The sequence below is a fragment of the Pelecanus crispus genome, chromosome 5 (assembly GCF_030463565.1).
Source record: "Pelecanus crispus isolate bPelCri1 chromosome 5, bPelCri1.pri, whole genome shotgun sequence".
Classification (NCBI taxonomy): domain Eukaryota; kingdom Metazoa; phylum Chordata; class Aves; order Pelecaniformes; family Pelecanidae; genus Pelecanus; species Pelecanus crispus.
In genome coordinates, this window is record NC_134647.1 from 5,345,616 (window position 1) to 5,368,572 (window position 22,957).

Genomic DNA, 22,957 nt, shown 5'->3' on the forward strand with positions numbered 1-22,957 from the left:
AGAGCTATTTGCGGTGCTAAGTAATTTAAGTGTGGCTGAACCTGACTTCATAGCAGCATTTGGGCACACTTTAGAAGTGTGTATTTCATCCAAAATACCACAAAATGACTTGCCAGTAATATACTAGACAAAGTCCTTGAAAAAAACTGCTTTCCAAATCCTAAGAAACAAAATTAGTATTAGGTCAGAGGTCTTGTGGCCTTCCATTTGTCATTTATAAATTCTCTGATATAAGCTATATGGACAGCAATTATCCAGCTTCAGCCTGCCAAGCAGAATTCTGAGATTCTCTAATGCCCTGAATTATGTTCTAATATTCTGGTCATATCTAAATTGTTCTAATATTGTGGCCATATCTAAAGTTATTTATAGGGGAAATTGAAGGTGGAGAGCAAACACTTTGCCTAATACACAGGATGGCAAAATTTTGTTCCCATGCACATAATAAAGATGCTAATTAAAATGGCATCATCCAGGAAAAGTAATACTAAGCTTGCTATGGATTTTTTCACATAATCTTTAAAATAGCATCACCATAACGAGTCCATGGCACCTCTTGGGTACTCATTCCTCCTGAAACTTCTAGCTAAATGACTAAATCCCCAAGAAATATTATTGGTAACTTGTTACTACCTACTACAGATAGGTTTTTAGACCACTTCATCGTACTTACAAAATGTATAGCTCTGACTAAGGGGTGCTCAGTAGCGGGCCAAGGATATAATTGTCATGGCAGTGAAGGAATGTGTCCTAATTACCTTTTTCCTAGCCATCATCAGGTTGGTTTATTTCTGGCATTATTAAATGCTCCTTCTAACTGTACTGCACACCCATGCCCTGCATGTTAATAATTTCCATTTTTGAAGAACGGACAGGAAAGGCAGAGATACAAGAGCCTCTTTTTCACAACAATCTGAAGACGAAGGGAAATTTTCTAGCAGCTCAGTACTGACCAGGCAGAGTAATTAGCACAAAGCAGCCAAAGAATCAGCTGCAATGGAAATGGTATTGAAGAAAAGAGATTTTTTACTTTGCCTCAGGACTATTAACATACAGAAGAGCTCCAAAAACACTGAAAACACCTAATTGTTGTTTATAGACGTTTTTTAAGTAGAGTTGGTAAGAATACGGATTTGTAGATACTATGGCAGTAAAGACCAAATAAAGGGAAGATTGATTGGAAATCATAGATTACTTTAGACAGTTGGATTAGGTAGAAATCACCCTGATGTGCAGTAAAGCAGGCAACAAGAATTAGGGTTTTGAAATAGTGCGAAGCATGTCTTAGAGTGCTAGCATTTTCTTCCTAGGAATAAACTGTCTTAAAATCCCTCTATAAATGACTGTTCATTGGCCTATCAATGTGTATAATGGCTCTCAAAATCATAATAAGAATTAATAATAGTTCAAATAGCAGAAAGGGACATTAATTTCTCACTCATGAATATTAATGCTTTAGTAGACAGTCTCTTCCCGACATGTTTTTAAACTCTTAATTCGCCAGTCTATTACTGGTTACCTGTTATTTTTGCTATCAGAAACCTCCCCACCGGGCCACCAAAAGATTTCAAATCACCCTGACTTGGACACTAACAGAGAGGATGAGAGCAGAAGACAGCACGAAGGATGAGATCATGGGTGTCCTGACAACGTTCTTCAGAATACAGTAGTGTTTGCTCAGCCAAAGCGTACACCAAAGGGCAATGAAAAGCAGCGATAAGGGGGAGGAAGACTATATTTAGCCCCAGAAGACCAGTATGATGGTGGATGATCAGGAAGAGAAAGTGATAATGGCAGAAGATAGGTATTAAAAACCCAACTGCAGAATAAGGTGCATAAAAAGAGATGTGATTGGCATGCCAGGCTGTGCCCTGGGAACTGACTGCATCCACGTAAGGCACTGCATCCCCTCCTTTCCAAGGGGATATAGCAGGTGGATGGAGAACCACCTGAAGGGCATGTTCGAGTGCTGGTGCTTCAAAGAGCATCTTATCCCAATGCATCGCAGAAACTGAAACTGAACAGTAAAAAATTCTTCATGTTTTTTCCCCTTTTAGCACTGCAGAGACTGTGAAACAGGAATTTAAACTCAAGAGGTGATGTTCTCTGTCTAGTTTCCATGTGCTTTGAAAGGAGAAGGAAGTGAGCTGCCGAGAGTAAACTTTCAGGTAATGCAATTCTTTACATTGTGTATTTCACTGCACCACATCTCTAAATTACCGAGAAGGGAAAGATCTTGTGAGATGTATTTAACCTCATTATATCTGATGCTGGGTCTTGAAAAGCTTTAGTTGAACTAAAGACTCTTATGAATATAAAATCAAAGTGAGCCGTACATTAAGGGTTTCATATTCTCTGACAGCTGCGCATGTGCACACACAGCTCTCGTTAACAGTAATGGCAAATATGCATGCCCATCATTCAGAAAACAGATCTCTAAGTACTTTATTGGGTTTGGTTTTTTCCTAGAGATTTTTCTCTATTGGACCTTTAATTAATCTCCTTCTAGGCTTTTTCCCTTTAAGCTATCCCTCTCTCCCCCCTCCCCTTTCCAATGGGAGTAAACCCCCAAATCACTCTGTTTTTCAGTCAAGTTTTTCCAAGCCGATACAGTTTTACAAAATGCACCTGCATGTATTAAATACAGAGAGGCTTTGCAGCACATGAACCACAGAGACATGTAACAGAATAAATGCCTTGGACTTTGCAAATACTTTTGATGCCTGCCAACTTTAAAAAAAAAAACCCAAAAAATAAAGCAAAGGTAGATATGAAGACGAGAACATGAATGTTTTTGCATTCTTTTTGTGATCACTGCAAGGCAAGAGTCTGCAACCTTGTGGAACAAAACACATGCATTTCATTCTGATTAGCATAAAGACAGCCCCTTCTAACATGATTCACAATTATTAGTCTCTCTCTTGTGTTTGGGGATATATGGATTATCAGCCTAGCGTATTTTGAATACATACACATCTTAATTCCTTTCCTAAACCATTTTAGGCACTACAGTTAAATTGCATATACAAAATTTATAGATCAATAATTTGATATTTTTTCTCCAGTTAAATAACTAAATGCTGTAGGAGATAAAAGGCAGTCAAAAACAATAAAAAGACCGGATCACGGATAATGGAAGGTAAGTCAGATTTGAGATGCCTCTGTTCTTCTATTTTTAAGTTTATTATTATTTTTATATAACAGGCTATTTCACTAGCTTCTACTGTATCTGATGTACTTACTTATCGCCTCCACAAACTGTTCAAAGAAGCAGTATGGGAACAGCGGCTCAGGCAGCTCTCTGAAAAACATCTTGAGTGCTCCGGTGACAACGTGGATGTCCTCCCACTGGCTGTCGTCCAAATTCAGCTTCTCTTCTGGGAAAACACGAGGAGAAATGGAACAACTGGTTTTAATGAAACAATTACAAGACACTAATTATTATGTTAATGTTTGCCTACTATCATCAGCAACCGTTAACAGCCTTCTGCACCTAGAGGTTTGGTGCTGTGCATGTTTTTTTTTTTCTTTTTTTTTTTTTTTTGTAGGAAGAGAACATTTTCAATGGAATACCATCTGTAGGAATGCAGCTAACAAAAAACAAGAGACACAAAGAGACAGTACCATTGACACAGTATGTCAGATACATTTATTCCCATAATGCATCAGTATGAAAATTAGCATCACAGCTCAACATGATTCAAAGCTATTTGGTTTTGAGGCCGAGGGGCTAAGAGTTGCCAACGATGGCCGGCTCAAGGGACCGGCCTAAAGGCCTTGCTGAGCCAACAGGAGACATATGCTAAACATGGCAATAGAAAATGAGTTATTGCTTTACATGTGTTAGCCTTGCTATGTACAAGGGAATAATGGGTAACGCTTTTCTCCTTTTTTTGCCTGAATGTAATGTCAGCAAGGAATAGAGTACTGTGAGAGAAAGGATATTAATTCTTTCTTACTGCTTCAAAAATATTTTGTTTGGTTTTCATCTCTGGGAGGAAGATTTGCCCAGCAACAATATTAGACAGACCCCTGTTGGCCTACCTAGGCTATGCAAAGCTGTCAAAAATGATAACACACTAAAGACAAACCACAAGTGCTTACAAAACTGTTTTGCAAACAAAAAAAAATGTTTCCTTTTGAAGCTTGACTGAGCTAAGGAATTTAAATATAAAAGAAACTAAATGCTAAAATAGAGTTTCTAATAAAAATAAAACAAGATTGGCTGATTATTCTATTTTTCTTTGGTTTTGTTTTTTTTTCTTTTTAATTCTAGTAGCGCGATACTGTTAGAACACAAGAAACAGTGAGATCATAATCCATATAAAACTATAGGAAAGTGCAAATCCTTATTAGTCCAAATTAAAACGACACGCACTTTCTCCAAGTTCTGTTACTCCAAAAATGGAGTTAACTTTTTTTCACATGTGCTATCATTCTCTTTTTTAGAAAATTTCAGTCTGAATGCAAATCGGGGACCAACCATGAAAACTACTGAACAAATTTGATTTGAAGCAACATAATCCTGAAATGTTTTAGTAAATGTCACTGAAATTTCATGTTTAGCAATTCAGCTGGCTTCAAGAGCAGCCTCTTTATTGAACTGTTGTTAAACAAAATGGTAAAATTATTGGAGACACATGGACACCCACAACTCCAGATCCCTGGTACTTTAATGCAATAGTTTTCGCACTATAGAGTTTACTTTTGGACAGAAAATCTTATTCAAAATGGAGTCATCTTTCAACTTTTATTTAATAAATGTTATTAAATGCTGTTTAAATTTCTGGATTCAGGAAATGTATACAAATAAAGGAATGGACCCAATTCCTTTACTTGGAGTAACGTGAGACAAAGCTGGAACAAAGGCAGACTTGTGCATTTCATTTAGTTGTCTTGCTTGCTTCTTTGGTTTCAAGCCCCCACCCCCCCTTTCTTTTTTTTTTTTTTTTTTTTTTTTTCCCATTGAATTACCTCAATCATAAAAGTAATGATTTGATCTCAAATGAGTTACCAGAGGGGATCTTCTTTAGTCTCTGAGATCATATTTGATTGATCGTATTTCAACAATTAGCCTTTTATTTTGCCACACACTATTGAACTAGATCGACAGCATCTTAGCAGGCCAGCTTTAAACAGTCAACTGTTAACAATAGCATCAAAAAGAGAGACCTGATGGGGTTTACTGTCACTTTAAAGAACAGGGTGGGTTTTCACATTGTTGAAATCTGTCAGATATTTTGAAATGTCCCTCTCACTATGGTGCCACACCCCCTGCGTGCCCTTATAATAAAATTGGTTTTACTCCTGATTAAATCATTTTCTCCCTACCCACTACCATACTTCTCATAATGGACCTGTGTGCTCTACAGCTGGTGTTCTTCCCATGGTACCAATTCTTACTTTATCTTTTAAGCACTTTGCTGCTAAGATCTCATGCAGAGTGCTTATGTTTTGTTAAGAGCTTCATTCTTAGAGAAATAGCTTAACACATGTTCTAAAAATGTTGTACAACTTATTGCTTAAAACACATTTAGAAAATGTATAAGTACTGTAGCTTTGGCACAGAACTTTAAGTAGAAACCTTAAAAAAAACCAACTTGTTTTTGCCATGCATTTGTCTTAAATGTCTAAAGTGGAATGCTTGACTTCTAAGGCTTTATAGAGACTTATCTTACCAGATTTTTGCACCATTTCCAGCTCTTCAAGGAAACGTGTTAGGAATGTATCATCGTGAAAGCAAAGGGTGTCAATTTTCCCTCTAGCAATAAGAGAGTTTTTAAAAATGTTTGCTAGAAGGAACAAATGCCAAGTCAAAAAAAAAAAAAATTAAAAAGAAAATAGAAGTCCATTCAGTGTAAGACTCTCGTTTGGTTCCCACTGGTTGGAATCGCTCACATACCATGGCGATAGGGCCATAAACAAACACACACATGCATTTCAGGCTAGGTTTAAGGGGAGGACCTGACTCTTTGGCTTTACTCAGACATATTTTTTATTGGGGTGTTTTGCTTACATAAAGATTAAGTCCCAAATCTGGTATTGAAACTTGACAGTCAAGGACTGCTTTCAGTCAGGAGATACTGTATCTGGGAAGATGCTCAAAATCTCACAGTCCTAAAAATTTGCTTTAACTTGTCAGTAGCATTTGATTAGTTCAACCATCACTGCCAGTTGATATCATATATCTTAGATACAGACACAAATATGCCCAGAAAATCCCATAAAATTTATGCTAATACTTGGGCTGAAAATATAAAGACCATATTAAGAAAAAAAAAAAAAAATAGTGCGGGCACCTGTCAAGGTTATTAGTTAAAAAAAATAGATATACAATACATTTGTGATGGGAATGTGTGTTTTACTATGTTATTATTCTAGTAAATCGGCCTTTTCAGCAATACAGGCTTTTAACGGCACTCGCAATGTCTGCAGTAGAACCAAACAGGAGTTTGGTTTAAACATACCATCATAAGGTTTTACTCGTCCAAAAAGGAAGAAAGTAATCTATGGAAAGATCAGCTAAAGACAAAAAAAGAAAAAGTGAAAAACAACCAAGTCAATACAGGGAGCTCGGTTTTGAAAGAAAATGGATGTGGTTCCTCTAACCACATGCCCTGCCTGGTATGTAGACTACTCTCTGGGAGCAAAATGCAGTTATCTGAGAGCACGGCTTCATTTTTCTTTTAAGATAAATCATACAAGTTTTTTCCCAGCTCTGTACTGTCTTTCGCCCATGCTGCCATTACACCCCAGAGCACTGCGTTCAGAAGTCCTACTTCACTCAGGGTATTACATCTTCCTGCTAGTGGATGGATGACCCCAAATCATGTGGAAAGCACTTTCCTGCAAACACAGCTGGCAGCTGTCTGCTACGGAGGTTGTGCCTCAAAAAACCTTCGAAAGACTTTGGTGAGACGTGTCTGATGGGGTCTCATGCTGAAACCCGTTTGCTAACATCGCTGCCTTTTTCATCGTTTCCCTGCTGCCGGCTGCACACGGCAGCACTGGGATGGGGATGCCCTGCACGGCGGGCACTCGGACATGACAGCTGCCGCCCCTTGCTCCCCTATAAACCTGCGGCACTTGGGGTCCGACCAACCCTCAGCTCCAGGGTGTGACACCTCAGAGCACCGGAGTCACCGTCTCAGGGGCCAGAGCGTATGCCAAGGGACATCTCCCCCGGACAAAGTCCTGCACAGCACTCTTAACTAGTGCACACAATTTCCCTCATATCAAAATCTCTGCAGAAGAGCTGGGTGTGCACAATGCATTTCCAGTTGACTGAAAGTTTGGGAAACTTGCTCGGTAAGCTTTTCCCGATAGGCAGTTTACCAGTGAGAGCTCTAAAACACAGTCCTGCAGTTGAAAGAGGAAAAGAAAATTCCTTTTGCATGTACTAGGAAAAGACAAACTATCCAGAGTCATTACGCTTCTTTCTCAAACTTGAAGACATCTCTTTCTTTTTTCTTTTTAATGGTTATATTCTTAAAAAATAATTTGCTGGTCATTCATGGTCTTTGATAGGAAACGATAGAACAGCCTCAAGCAGCAGTTCTTCACTTGCATAAGTCCTCAGCACACTCCTTCATCACTAAATCCCTTTCTGAGGGCTTTTCTCATGACTGACAGCACAAGTATTAATTTATACACTGAAAGGTATGTGTGTTCGATAGCTGTACTTGCATTTTGCAAGCTGCAGCCTCTCTGATCACTAGTGCAGAGACACAGCAGCCTTCTTACCCTCCCAGGAACGAAGGGAGCTCAAAATTATTGCAAAGTATTGCTATATTGGGACAAACAGCTCCTTTCAAAGCGATCACACTCAATTTAGAGCAGTAATAGAGTGGAGAGATGTCAGAGACAACACAGCACTGGGATGCTGGGAGGTGGTGAAGGCTCTTGCTCATCATATGACAAGGAGCTCGCCCCTTGGCAATGTGGCAAATGATGCTTAGCTTCCTCCCCCTCAGTAAATCCTGTCCTGACATTGCATTTCATATACACACTCCAAAGTGCATACAAGCCCTTGAACTTTGATTAAATAGTACAGCAGAAGTCTCAACTCATGAAAAGCAATTCTTTCCTCATTGCACCAGATTTTTGTGAATTCTCTCCCAGCTACATAATTCTTCTACTCCTCTCCCTCGGAAGTTTGGGACGTCCACTGTCCTGCCTGCATTCAGTACATGGTACTTCACTTCCAAGAGTGTTTAAAAAAATCAAAGAAAATTTCAGCTAAGCAAATCATTAAATTTTGTATACAATGTATTTCTAAGAAGCTTCTGCTGAATCCATCCAATGCTACCGCTGATGAATTATCAAGGATATAGTCAGCAAAATAAAGCTTGCATACATTACTCCTTCTCTGCTAGAGGAACACGGCACGCCCTTTTACAGAGAATTTAAGCCATGATCGTATAACGCCTGAGCATTTGTTTATTATTGGAGTGTCCATTTCCATGGAGCCCAGGCGCAAATTACTGAGCAACTTAAGCTAAACAGCAGAACATCTCCATGCACATCTAGAGTGCTGTTTACTCCAGTTCTCTGAAATGACAGTTCACTGACCTGGGGGCATTCTGGAACAACTAAGTACTTCTAACTTAAATCTCAATCTGTGCCAGAAAAATAAAAGATTTCTGTACTTGGGCACACTGGGTCATATTCATCCTCGCATAATTCCACAGAAGTCCACAGAGTAAGAGAGGAATGAACTATCTCATTGTTTCTGTGAAAAAGATTCAGTACATTCGAGAAGTTCAGAAATGGTACATCATGAAAACATGCAGAATAGTTCAAAGGTTTAGAAAAGTGGTCAGCTAGCGACGCCGTTGCGTCGGGGAAATTTCTATGTTATCGGCTGCTGGTTGGAACTGGAAGCATAAAAATATACAGCAGTACTGAAGGGAGAATCCTTTTGGTCGCCAGAAACAGGTATCACCGCTAAGATACTCATACATCATTCACTGCCGATACCTGCTACAGGGTTAGATGAGAGCAATATTAGTTTTGACTTAGCATGTTCTACCATTGTCATTTGAAGCAATAATTAATAGGATTATAATTACAAGTACTTTTAAAATTCATTAAATTTAGCTGAATCAACTATTCTGTATGGGGAAAAAAAAAAAGTAATTTTAAATATAGAATATTTGCCTTCAAAATGCAGCTGAAACCGCCCTAGGAATAAATAGACGACCTGCCTACAGATCAACGTACTTCTGAAGACTCACTCAGAGGTGACTTGTTAACGAGTAGGAGCAGGCATACCTAGCCTGAGCAACTGAAACCTGCAGGGCCAAATTATTCCATCCTTCAGGGTCAAAGAAATACTCAGATACCCCCAGGCGTTTAAAGAAAGGGACAAAAAAAGAGCATGGAGGAATTCCCACCTAGCTCATACCCTCCCACGGTGCGGAGGGAGCAACAAGGTTGCCCAAGCACAAGGATGGGGCTTGGCAGACTTTCTGCAACTCACAGACGCTAAATTGCTATGCTGAGGGAAAATTGCATTTGTCTCACAGTGGTGAGATTCTGTCCTCTAATTCTCTCTACTTTGTTGTTGAGCAGTAACTTCAGCTTCTTCCTAGTAGTTAAAGCACACTTTATTTTGCTTTTCTTTCTGTTTATTCTTCCCTCTTTATTCTCAAGCAGACTAATGACTTTCTCATTTCTCTGTGCCGGCTAATGGATTTTATTCCATTTTCTAGGTGGATGCTAGTATTTCTCTTTCATATAGCCTAGACTGCAGAACACAAAGACCAAATACTTGCCTAGATCAGGAACTTATTTTTCGTGATACATTTTACTGTTCAAAGGCAAAAGTCCATTCTGAATTCTGCTTTCAACTTGATGTTCCTCGCTTAGTCGTATGTTGTGTATACATATATTAGTCAAGGTAAATATCTCCCTTCCGACTTCAAATCTGTTATTAACATTTTTTATTGTGTAATTGCTCTCCAGTAAGCTTCTCTGCAATCTAATTTTAGAGGTTTCTTTCTTTTTTTTTCCATTTACAGTCAGGTCTTTCATCAGAATTGTGTGCATCAGCATCCACAAATCTACATTTTAAATAAATTGAAGGCTCTCAAGATCTAATAGAGAAAGGAATTGGACAATGACTCTCTGTCCCATTTTCATACTTCAAAAATATGTTCATATTCCTATCTTTTTAATTGTACTACTAACTCAGACTGCTTTAGGATTCTGTCATATAGCTTTTCTGTTCTTCCCCTTCTTGCTGTTTCTAACACTGCTTCTATTTCCATTCTTGTCAAAAGCCTTTTCATAGTCCAAAAATCTGTACACAATGTTTTGTAATATTTGGCAGACTTATCTGAAACCTAATTCACTGCCTTCTTGTGATTCATGGGTCATAAATTATTTCATATGTAATGTACCCCAAAGGGTAAAAAATTCTTTGTATTAAAATTCAACCAGACAGTTTAAGGGGGGGAAAAAAAAAAGGAAAAAAAGTATTTTTGAGAGACTCTGAAAAGATCTGACCTCAATATATGGTCTAATGTCTTGTCTCCCACAAATGGTATCTCAGTATCCTTTAGTAAATATGAGATTTCAACATGCTACAAGTGAAAACACTCCTGCCGTAACATGGGTTTGCTATGGACGACTTTAAAGGAAAGGCAAAATACAAAATGTGCAGCACTGGATCAGACGACTGATGCATTAAATCAGTCCCATCTCCAGTGACTGTTAAACTGAAAGGATCTGTACGAAAACAATTCAAAAACCAAGAATCCCACCCAATCCTTACTTATTGCACATAGCCAAATATATTATTGGGGCTGACCCCAATAACAATCAACTTGTGCCTCAGTCAGTGAGTTTCAATAATCAAAGTAAATAATTAACAAAACAATAAAAATCATTATGACTTCCTTTATGTAAATGACTTCCAAATGTAAATAGATCAAAGCTTGAGCTAAAATTAAGCAATTCCCCTAGTGCACTTGCAACACTGAGAAGGAGCATACATGATTCTATATATGATTTGTTTACAGTTATAAGAATTATCAATGAAATATTAGTTTATTGGTTTTTTGGAAAAATAAAAATTCAAACAATTCTCAAAATGTTATACCTATATTCCTTATGTCTGTAATCACATTTATTTTGATGGGACTATTTACAAGAATAAAGATAACTCATGCACATAAATCTCTGTTCTCACACACTAGTTTGTGGGATGTCCAGAGAAAAAATTATGGATATATTTTTTTTTAATGAAAAAGCTCTTTGAAACAAGCCAGCTGAAAGAAGTGTTCTTACATGAAATCAGGTATATACAAGCTCTGTAAATGTCAAGGACAAAACATTTTATTTTGTATAGAATTTATCTTTTGGTTCACGAAAGTCAAAACACTTCTGTTCATCAGAACTTTTAAAAAGGACTGTTTCCTAATATGAATCCATTTGGATTATCTGACCAAAGATAAGACTTCAATGGACTTACTATATCATTCACCACTGTACCAGTGCCACAAAAGGGAATTACAATTAATTGGATTATGTTGGTCTCCACCCGCTGATTGTAGAAGAGAAAGTCTGAAAGTGTAACTATTTCAAACGGACCATATCTCTCATCAACCATGGGATTTGGGCTTTAATTTACCAATAAAGCTTAATTTCTTCTCTATATTCTCTTCTGGTTAGGAAGAGGTCATTTAAACACTTTGTTCAAGTTATTCAAAACGAAAGGACAGTTTTGTTAAATACTTTCAAACTAGCACTTTAAACACTTGCACCTTGCCTTTAGGCATTACTTGTTTTCTCCATTAGCAATAAAGTGAGTTGTCTTGAAAAACACAAGCCAGAGAACCCAGGCCTGTGTTTGGGTCATAAGAATAATTCATGCTTTATATCCCCTAGTTCAGTCCGTGAAATTTTGGCTGAAATGGTTACCTAATGTGACAATTTGTTACCAACTATATGATGTGTGACACTATATAGGACAGAGAATATCACTTCATGCCATGTAGGTTCCCACACAGAGATGAGGCAGTAACAGTTTTCAGTAGCAAAGTCCATGTTAGATGTAGGGTTAACTGTATGGAAAAGTTACGCTAGGAAAGACAAAGGTACAAATATAAATTTGATACATGCAAATGGCTCATTAGCTTGGAAATTGTTATAGTCTACAATGCAGGTAAATTCATGTGTTTTAGTTAATGTGACTTACATGTTAAGTAACAGCAATACTATTCTTATTTTAGATGTCCATATACATGTATGTGTCTCTCTCTATATACCTCTATATATTATATTTCTGCTGATGGCTCTGCCTAAAAGCTGTTAGGATTTTTCTCCACTATCCTTACTGGAAGGTTATTTCAGTGCTTAATTCCTCCTAGTTACCAGCCTAAAATATTCAACTTTATATACTGTTTTAATAATTATCAATATCAGTAATGCTTGCTTTGATTTTCTTTTTGTCAAACTTTCGTATTCAGTCTAAGAAATAAAAAGTCCTCAGTCAACTTACTTCAAAACCATGTTGCTTAATTCACATCTGCATTACTTTTTGCTAATATCTGAAGCTCTAATTCCATTCTGTGGATATTAGCAGGACTAGCTATGCTGTTAAAGATAGGAATGCTTCTAAGTGCTTACTGAATGAGGGCATATGAGATGATAATTGTATGCGTTTAAAACAAAACTTTAAACAGGAGGGGATTATATAAGTTGCTAAAACAAATATATCTTCAAGTGCACTGAAGGACTTTTAAATGTTAACAAAATGTCCTTTGATAATAATAGCACTAATAATAACATGAATTTTCACATATTTTTATGCATTTTGAGAATCACATGTCACCCGGAATAGGGAAGATTCTTGGTAAATGTACCTTTTTCATACAAATTCACCAAGTTCAGAGCTAGGTCTGCTCTGAAGCCACGCCAGCTGAGAACCAGACACTAAAGCATGTCCTGATCCAGGCATGGGTTAGTCTGCGCATTTTAGCTGCTCTCGCACAGTGCCCGCTTACAAACATTGAAATTTTTAGGACAATGAAAGTAGCTTTTGTTTGAATATATAAGATGCTTTTAAAAATATGAAAAACCTAAGTTTGCGATCAAACCCGTGTTTATGAAATGCATGTAATTGCACGACCGGTGGAATTAATTGCTGCGTACACAGAAACGTTTGAGACCTTGCCTAAGTCTTTTCATCCAAAAGGTTGACATTTCAAGGCCAGTGTGGGCTTAAAAACATAACTCCATCCACCCAGCCACGTGCACTTCCATGGGCGCAGCTATACCTTCGCTTAATGAGCCTCAGAAGATGCATACATACCCCCAGGCACATGTAAACACCCTTGGCAGTATTTATGGCTCCTCCTTGGCAGAGAAGGGGTGTAATGACATCCAGGTGACTCAGTGGCACGATGTTTTCCGTTTCCTACACACGCCTCGCAGTCTCACGTGGAAGGAGGAGACACGGCCTCTCGTGCATCCACCAAGTCATTTCTAACATCACGCTTTTTCCATCTCACGCACACATCCACGTTTTGCATTTTCGGCTGCTCTGTGACAGGACGCAATGCAGATTTGCCACATTAACGGTATATTATGCACCTACCTTTCCCTTCTGCAGGGTTTATCTTGATGTGCATTCGAATTATAATATTTCCAATTCCTCTTATTCCACCTAAACTTACAGGCATGTATTTCAGGAGAGAAAAGGTATGTTTCGAAACAATCTTTAAACTCTATATTGCACGCGTATTTCCTGTTCTTCAAATTAGTCTTGTGAATGGACTTGTAATAACAGGAGGATTTCAACATAAAATAAGCGATTTTCATGTCTTTGGCTCCTTGAGATGCATTCAGGTCTCCCACAAGAAATGTATTAAAATATTGATTAGATTAGGGTAACATTTCAAATAAATGGAGATTTATACTTCCTTTTGGATCCAGAATCTTTTAAAAAGTTTCAAGGCAATGCACAACAAAGCAGTTGACAAGAAAGATAGCATCTGCTTTCCTGGCTATTCAAGCTGAAGTTTTTCATTCTAAATGCAAGCAATGTTTCCGAAGTTAACATAATTAACTCACGACAATCCTGAAACATCATAATATAAGATACAGATGGAAATTCAAAGCTTTAAAAATGTCATATAACTGCAAGAGGATTATCATTTTTTTAACTGCACAAATCTGAATACTAATTAAAACAGGTGTTTTTATTTCAAACACTTTTGCAGATTGTGACATTACCGGGAGGGTTATTTATGTATTAGTCTACTAGGAAACATATACTGCTCAAAAAATGTGATGTGCGATAATAACGAACTTACGAGATAAAAGAATGACACTCTGTACTGCTTCCTGAAACAATAAAAGACCAGTAGTTCAATTAGTTAGTAATTTCCGTGTGACTATTTGACAGACTCTACTAATTGTTGAGCTCCCACTAACTATTGCTTTACATAATTAATTATATTCATATGCGAACAACAAAGACATGTGGGCCAGTTGCCCTTTTGACAATGTTTTTCGCAAACTGATTTGCTTACCAAAAATATTTTTAGAACTAAAAGATACTATTCTTAAGTGGAAATATGCATCAAAACGTTAAAGCAGCTCTGCATTTTACCATGGTTATGAGAAAAAAATTTAGATTGTTTAACATATCATTTATGCTGCATGCATAATAGCTGAAGTCTTCTAGCAGAGATCTTTCATATTAATTTAGCATTGCATAAAATTCATAGTAACAGGTCCAAGGGTCAAGCATCATTCATCATTAGTTGAAGTGACATTTGCAACCCTTCATATAGCAGCTGCTTGAAAGGGGAGAAAAGGTATTCTTTGGAAGAATGGGGGGTAGCACACAATCCTCGCTCTATCTGCGGAAGGGAAAACAAGGTGCCACTATGTCAGCATGGTAATGTGCTTAAATTTGGTGATGTCATTCTTCCCTAACCCCCACAAGTCACAACGCACAAGGCAGCTGCATTCCTGAACTTAGTAGTTCGGGTGGAGATAAGTAATAACTAGATGTAAATGAATTACATTACTGTGGTTGTGAACATAGCTCTGTGCATCTAAATTATGATTTATATCAGGATCCTATCTTGTTTTTGAGAGTTTGCTACTTGTTAACAAGGCAGCCCTTGTTCTCATGGCATCCTCCAGGCATAATAGTTTCTGGGAAGCCAAATAAGATCACTTTTGAAACTGCAAGACAGCATTCCAAGACTTTGCAGCAGAACACATTGGCCAAATTAGGACTTCTGAAGACTGTTAACTAACAAATAAAATCTTTTTTTTTTTTTTTTTCTTTGTGGCATGTCTTGCCTACTATAAAACATTAAGATCAGAACGGGAAATGTGAGCAATTAAAATGAAAATGTAATCATCTGCAAGAAAAGATAAATTTGTATTAAATGGCTAATACTTCACAGTCCTTTTGATATTACAAGTACTTTTTAAGAAAATATATATTTTATGTCACAGTAATTTTTATTATGTGAAACATGTGATCTCTTTGGAATTGTGCACATTTTTAAATAACAGTCATTAAAACAGCATGCAACACAAAGTAGTTAGATTTTGGAGCTTTGTTAATATTTGGCAATTTTCCTCAACTTTGCCATTATACCTGAAATGTATTTAATTTATGCATGTTGCTAATTATCCACTAGTATTTAAAGCACTGTGGTGATTACTAACCTATACTACTACTTCTTCCTTAAAAAGTTTAATGATTTTTACAGAAAACCAATGCTTTTTAAAGAGTCACTTAGAAGTGCATGAAAAATGTTCAAGGACATTGCTTATTACTAATTGCAATTCTATAAGCCGCTATATAGTAAGCTCCCAGTCAAACACTTGTACCAGTGAGAAAGTTTTTCATACTCTACATATGCATTACGGAGGAGAGGGTGCACTGGTCTGCCCTTGCATTGAGTCAAAATATGGTGCCACAGGTATTTTACGGTGAGATCTCATTATAGCCAACGACAGCACTGGGCCCCCGCATTGCACGGCAGCTGTGAGCTTCAGACCGATTCCCAAAACGGTTTGCAGACCATGTCGGTCATATATTATGTTATCTAGAATATAAGACGGCCATTCATCAGTGAGCAATCCATCCCAAAATGAGACAAAAAAGCGTTTCTACAAAGGGCCAGTGCTACTGGTCCATTTCTCTCATGGCCTCTCACCTTCCCATGGTTTTTAATTGCTGTGCGGACATTAAACACGTATGTAAAGATGTTATAGATACCAGAAAGGCAGAATGGCTGTAAAAGGAATAGAACAGCAGAGGCAAGATGACTGGCAGATAGGGTTGCCACATCCCCCTTAAAGAGACTGCTCCTTTTCCACACCTTATGTCTCTTGTACCATAAAAATATGCATAGATGTATGTGGGAGCATCATAGCAGATTTCTTGGGATGCGTGCCATGCATCTGAGCTTCGAAGCTGGCTCAACGTTGTCACCATTAAGTCGCAGTGTACACAGCAACACTTCAATCTAATTTCAATTAGGGAAAAGTTGCACAGAAACTTCTTGGAGAGTACACATGACCCTACACATAAATACCAATTAAATTCAGTATCATCAGTGTCTTTGCAGTGAACATTGATACCACCACTGAGAGGAAGGAATTTGAAATGAGGCAACACTTGATGACATTACCTCCATCTACAAATTCTGCCCGTGCTAACTAGTACATCAACGATTAGTAAAACAGTGGGATTCATCTCTGAAGAAACGGGGTGAAAAGAAGTAATTCCATGAAATTTGCATTACAGGCAGTTTTTAAGTGACATAAGGTAGAATATTGCATCATTATGCAACAAAATACTACCTGGTAAATGAATAAAAGCCTAAACTACTGAGAAGCTACAGATACCAGGAGCGTTCAGCAGTTGCAACTGAGATAACAGGAGACCTAACTAAAACTACTTCTCATACCAAGGACTCATAATCTCCTCCAACTGGTTGGTTTATGTGCTTAACTATCCATCCGTCCTGAACTCAGACAAAGCCGATATAAAGGGAATTCCAGTATCATTAAGTGGGATCAGCGAGACCGTACCCGGTTTCATGTGGATATGCAGGGTATGCAGGCACTTCACTTAGAGTTGGTCCATTTTCTTTTGTTTGCTGAGTCTTTTATTTAGAAACAATGGAATAAAAAGTGTGGCAAGTTAGGGCTTTAATTCTTGACAACCACTTTTTTCACTCAAAACTTAGAAGATGCTTCTAACATGCAGATTACTTGAGGGAGATTAAAATGCGCCTTTAAGCACAGAATTAAACACCCCCCCCCCCAACCTCAACACATCCCAAACCTGCAAGACCAGGAAGAAAAGTCATCCTAAAAGTGTTAAGACTCCTTGCACACCATCACTCATTGGTGACTGGGGAGTTTTTACAGTCTTTCAAATCTTCTTTCAATCACAAGATGCCTTAAAGGGACAGAAGGTCTTAAAATGTGCTCTCTATCTCCCCAGTTGAGAAAGATACATCGAAGGGGGAGGGAGGCGGGAGTCAAGCCACAACACAAAAAGCATTAATGCAAAGAACAGTGGGGTCTCTCCCTAATTTGACTTTCTCTACAGGTGGTCTGCAGCTGCATCCAAACAGGTTACACTACCGCCTTCCCATGGGCATTACAACAAAGTAGGATCTGTATTCACAAGAATACATTTACTAGCATGGGCCGATTCAGGTCTAAAAATAAGAAAAAAGCATTTTTCAGAATAGCCTGAGGTAACTCTCCGCGCCAGCAGAAGACAGTAGCGCTCTTGTTTCAGTGGCTGTGCGTGATGATAAAGGATATCAGAAACCTACTTCATATGACTCATTGAGGCCCACAGCCAGCTTCCAATTGATTCATTTTATTTGTATTAGTTTGTTCTCCATCGACTACACGACAGGCTGGACCAAATCAATAAGTAATATTCTGTTTTCTATTGACTTTGGGGGTAATTCGCGCTGGGCCCTGCAACCGCTATATCTGATTTTATAGTTCTGGATATCATCATGGAAACGACGGGGCTCAGAGACTGCTTAGTGTAGGAAGAAATGGGAAAAGATTGTAAAGGCAAGGCGAGATATTGGCTTTTAAGCTGTTACACCTGCAGAAGGAGGTATGAGCGGTCTATGCCGCAGCTGGACAGCGGCAGAGGCTGCGTGCCGTGCTTACGGTACTCTTCCAAGGGACGCAGAAGGTATTTCACGTGGTGCCTAAGCAGTTAGAAAGTGAAAAACACACAGCAGCACACGTTCATGCATGCCTTGGGTAGGATGCAAAAATGCTACGTGAATGAGATGAGCATGCAACTGTTGTGTTTCCTTCACAGCGCCCACGAGAGCTCCTGCGGCCCCAGGACACGGCTGCGAGGTGGTGCTGGCAGCACCCGCACCTGTGCGGGGTTTGCGCAGCTGGAGCGGTAACCCATGAGCTCGGCGCTGCCAAAATCCCTGCTGCGGATACCACCACAAAATGTGTAAAATGTCCTTTGTTGAGCTTCCTTAAGTAGACAGCTACGTCCGCTTAAATGGATTCCAGCACAATTAAGCTAAAACACGCTGCCCTGGAAGTTTGTAGCCATGTTTTCTCTGGTTTTCCCGGCTTGTCCGCAGTACCTTGGGTGGTGAAATCTGCTAACTGGATGCCTCCAAATACCTTATCTTTGACCTCCTCACATTTTTATTTATTTATTTATTCATTCATTTATTTATTTATTTATTTATTTATTTATTTTGAAGACCTACTCTTCTTGAAAATAGTGGCTAAGTAGAAATAAAAGAGGTTTTTACCCCAAACTGTCCCACACCAATTCTTCTGCACGAGCTTGCTGACATACTCAGCATAAGAGCAACGCAGCTGTCATTACCCTGCACAGTCACAGACCAAGACACTGGCTGTATAGAAATAGGCTCTATTTCTTTTTTCCATGAAACTTGTGAAGGCTCGCTCTGTCCCAGGTCTCAGATTTCTTGAGCTGCTGTAGTGTGCCTTACCCAAAGTAGAGAGCTGGCTTTTTAGTGTCTCCGGTAATATTGGCTTTTCCACCCGAGATAGAAATAACACACTGGATACTGGGCTGGATGTATGTAAGGGGTGGCAGAATACGGCCCAGTGTGTTCTTCCTATCAAATACACTTGACAAACTTTAATGAAAAGTCTTCTCTACTTCCTGCTAACAGATGTTTCCAATTTTTTCTCTCTCAGCACTTTAAACCACCATCTTTAGTTTTCATGTCTAAGAGACATTATTATAGGATACATCATAATGATATACTGTACATTCATATACAGTATCCCATACAATGACTAGTTGATTTATAATTCAGATCCAATAAAGGGAAAAATTGATTTAACTGATGACTAGTGAAATACTAAATGCATTATAATGTTTGAAAAGAACATCCTTTTCTTGCAATGCTAGTGACATAATAAAATTAAACATGGATATAAGATAATGCCCATTATTATTAGGCAAGTGGAATCAAAGGGAGCAGGAAGAAAAGCAATCTCTATGGATCAAGGAGTACCTAAACTTCCTCTACAAATGTACAAAGACATGAACACAAATGAAAAATTTCACAAATAAAGTAAATTCAAACAATCTTGAATTACAGTATAAAGTTAGTTTTCCGCTAACTGGTCTTGGTCTATCAGGACTTTCAGTAGCATTGTCACATCTGGGTACTGTATTGGGAGTAAATGTGAATTCCAGGGGTCATCAACTCTATTTTTTAAGCTCTATGTTAAATATTTATTTCCTTATTATTCCTAAGCCCCTATGGCAGCACAAAGACACAATTTAACCCCACATCCAAGAAACTCAGACCTCCTCAAATGCCCTATGTCTCAGCCCTTCTTCTCACTTCTGACTTCTTCCTCCACCCCACAAAGCCCCTGTCGAGGTTCATCCCCACAGCTCCCCCTTCCCTGCTCTCACAGAACAGTCATGCTATGTAATACCGAGGCGATACAGCCACTAATTTCCACGTCTCATTCAGGAAGGTTTACAACTGCTCCCCTTTTTCAGAGAAATGCTGTGCAGCTGTGTGGGCAATGAGCCTGCCGGGGTGCTGGGGAGCACAAAAAAGGTGGGGAGCACAAAGCCAAGGTGCTAGTGAACTTCATCATCATTTAGAAGAACTCTTCAACATATTGGACATTTCCAGATCTGAAATCAAGGCCAGGCACCTCAGAAGTAGTTGGGTTTTTAACTTTCTTTAAGCATCTGCCAGAAGTCAGTCACTTCAACATTTGCAAATATCTTTGTTCTTCCAGATGGGTAAATTGCTTCTAATACAAAATAACTTCTCTTCGGAAGCGACCGTGATTGCTCATACAAACATAGATTGATGGTCAATTTTTTATAATCCTGGTGCGCTAGTTTTTTCTTTAGGAACATGTGCATTTCGCTTGTGGAGAGGCAGTGGCAGACAGTAATCGCTCTGGAGCCAGAGCCAATAGTTTATTATATTGAAAGAATCATATAGCCTCTATAACCAAAATAACACCCAAATACTGGCACTAAGCTATATCTCATTTTACTGTTGCGTCAGTAACATTTTAAATGACCTCAGTAATCTCAGATATTTTACAGCAAAGTTATTGTTGTCTCTCAAAATCCTTCAGGATTTTAACCTATGTTATGGTATTCAAAGAAATCTTATTTATCAGCTTGCATAATGCACCAGCAAAATCTGGGGGTCAGCTAATTTGTGTTTAAACACCTACATTTGCACAATGCAAAACTGGATAATTATGCTCCTAGCTGCCCATTCATGTGTACAGATGGGTGCACCCACACATTTTTGTGGGATAATTTTTGGAAGCCTATAGAAAATATGGTCTTTAAAGATTTTAATAAGGTTGGCAAAACATACTTTCTTTGCATAAAATTATGTAGTTCCCAAGTCTAAAATTACTTTGCTTTAAAAAATGAAAATTGGCAAGGGATTAATCCATAATATGGTCTAATTACTTTTTTCCTTAAAAATTAAATGGTCAAGATCTTAACTCAGAATAGTGGTTACTGTTCATGAACTGAAACTAAGAAATAGAACTGAATAAGGAATTTTATTAGGTGTCTAAATATGTATTTAGTTAATAGAATCCTCTTACCTTTGGCTGAATAACAGGTATAATAATTATGAAAGCATATTTAATTTATACATCTGAAGCATAAAGCTCTACTAATTATATTTTTATGAGATTGAAATGCAAACTGGCCAAAGCTTGGAAATAAAAAGTAGAACTGGCTTGCCGTCATTAACTTGCAAAAACATACATACATAAACACACACACTCAAACAAATAAAGAAGGAGAAAAATACAGACAGACAGACACAGAGGATGTTGAAAGCAGATAATTAACATGTATTGTGGCTCTTAAAGATGGTATCGTCGGCTTTTATTTAACCTTTGCGTTGTTTAAAATGCTGAAAGTTTAATTCTTATTTCTCAAAGTGGATTCAGCAATGTTCAGGCGGTATTTGCCAGTTTGTAGCATATAGGGCTTGCTAAACATGGCTAAAGAAACCGATCAGGTTTTCAGTGAGGATTGAATGTTCCCTGTCATGTTCAGTAGGAAAAAAACAGTATTAAAGCAAGGATACTTTTTTTTGCTCTCTGATATTTTATTATTTCTTTGTTTGCAGAGGTTACTTCTATCAGTAAGTAAATACCACTGTGAATTTCTCTTTGTCCTTCATCAATCAAAACCCGTCAACGATAAGACTAGTGCAACTAGATCAAAACTCCAGGCTGTGTAGTCATATTACCACTCATATTATTACTAAAAGCGCATCTATATTCCAAACTGGGATACCATAACCCCTTTGTCATTTTCCAATAAAAAAGACCATACCAAATAGGCAGAGCACACCGTAATTAGCAGCTGGCAGAGAAAGCTGTAAATCTGTATGAGTTCTGAACGATTTGCTTACATTGTTGCTTTGTTGACAAATGATGCTGTACATGTTAATGTTCCTGAAATGTCCCCATTGCACCTGACGTGCCAATAAATGCCAGCCAGCTGTATGAATTATGGAAATAAGATTTTTGTTTATGAAGGTATCCCAGACATTTATTTTACTGCATGCCTCTTGACAGATTTAATGTCTGGAGTTACATTGAGAAGATATTTGCTACCTGACATAATGGATAATGGAAACTTTAAAGGCTTTTTTTAATGATGAGACTAATATATTTTTTTAATTTTACCTTGTGGCTACACATTTCCTCTCGATATAAAGCTTGCATATTTTAAATGAAATGGTACTAAATTGTTCCTAATGTACAACGAGTTGGATGAAACCAGTGTGGCAGTGTATGAGAAAACAGAGGAAAAGTATCTCCGAGAGCTACTAAAGCAAGAGCGCTACATGCAAGTTTACCTATTTTCTCTTGTTTTATTTTATCTCGTGCACATTTCCTAGCATATCATTAGCGTACAAAGGTAGACTTAGGCATTTCAAAGTATGATAAAGATCTTTTAACAGATGTATTTATAACAGGCTCCATAAAACATTCATTTAATATGCTAAGGCAAGACACAGAGAACATAGAAACATGTACGTCTACCAACTATATTTAACTAGATTCAGAATCAAAAAATCTGTCACTGAAATCTGAATATTTAAAAGCAAGGTGTATGTTCTTAAGTAAGACACACAGAAAAAAAAGATCCCTTTAAGCATGAGAGACGTGAAAACTCTTACTCCGACCCTGCTTTTAGCAAGCGTCCTTATTGTGGCCAAGAAAAACGATCTCAGGCAGCCTGTCTCTGAAACATAGACTCTGATAAGGCTCTTCGAGAGACAGGTTTGCAGGTTACTCTCGGGTTTCCTCCAAAGCCCACGCCGCTGCTGCCGAGCTCTCTGCCGAAGGCTCCCCAAAGCTCTCCCAGCGCCGGGGCGGGCAGCAGGTGCTGGCTCCTGGGAATCCCGGC

General features: G+C 38.2%; 1 protein-coding gene across 1 annotated transcript in view; it reads right to left on the reverse strand.

Annotated features, from left to right (window-relative positions):
- The window catches only part of ARHGAP15 (Rho GTPase activating protein 15), a 322,363-nt gene that overhangs the window by 58,191 nt on the left and 241,215 nt on the right, over window positions 1-22,957 (reverse strand). Inside the window, exon 12 of the mRNA XM_075710898.1 lies at window positions 3,243-3,377. Within this exon, the coding sequence (XP_075567013.1) occupies window positions 3,243-3,377 (135 nt within the window). The remainder of the gene's footprint in view (window positions 1-3,242; window positions 3,378-22,957) is intronic.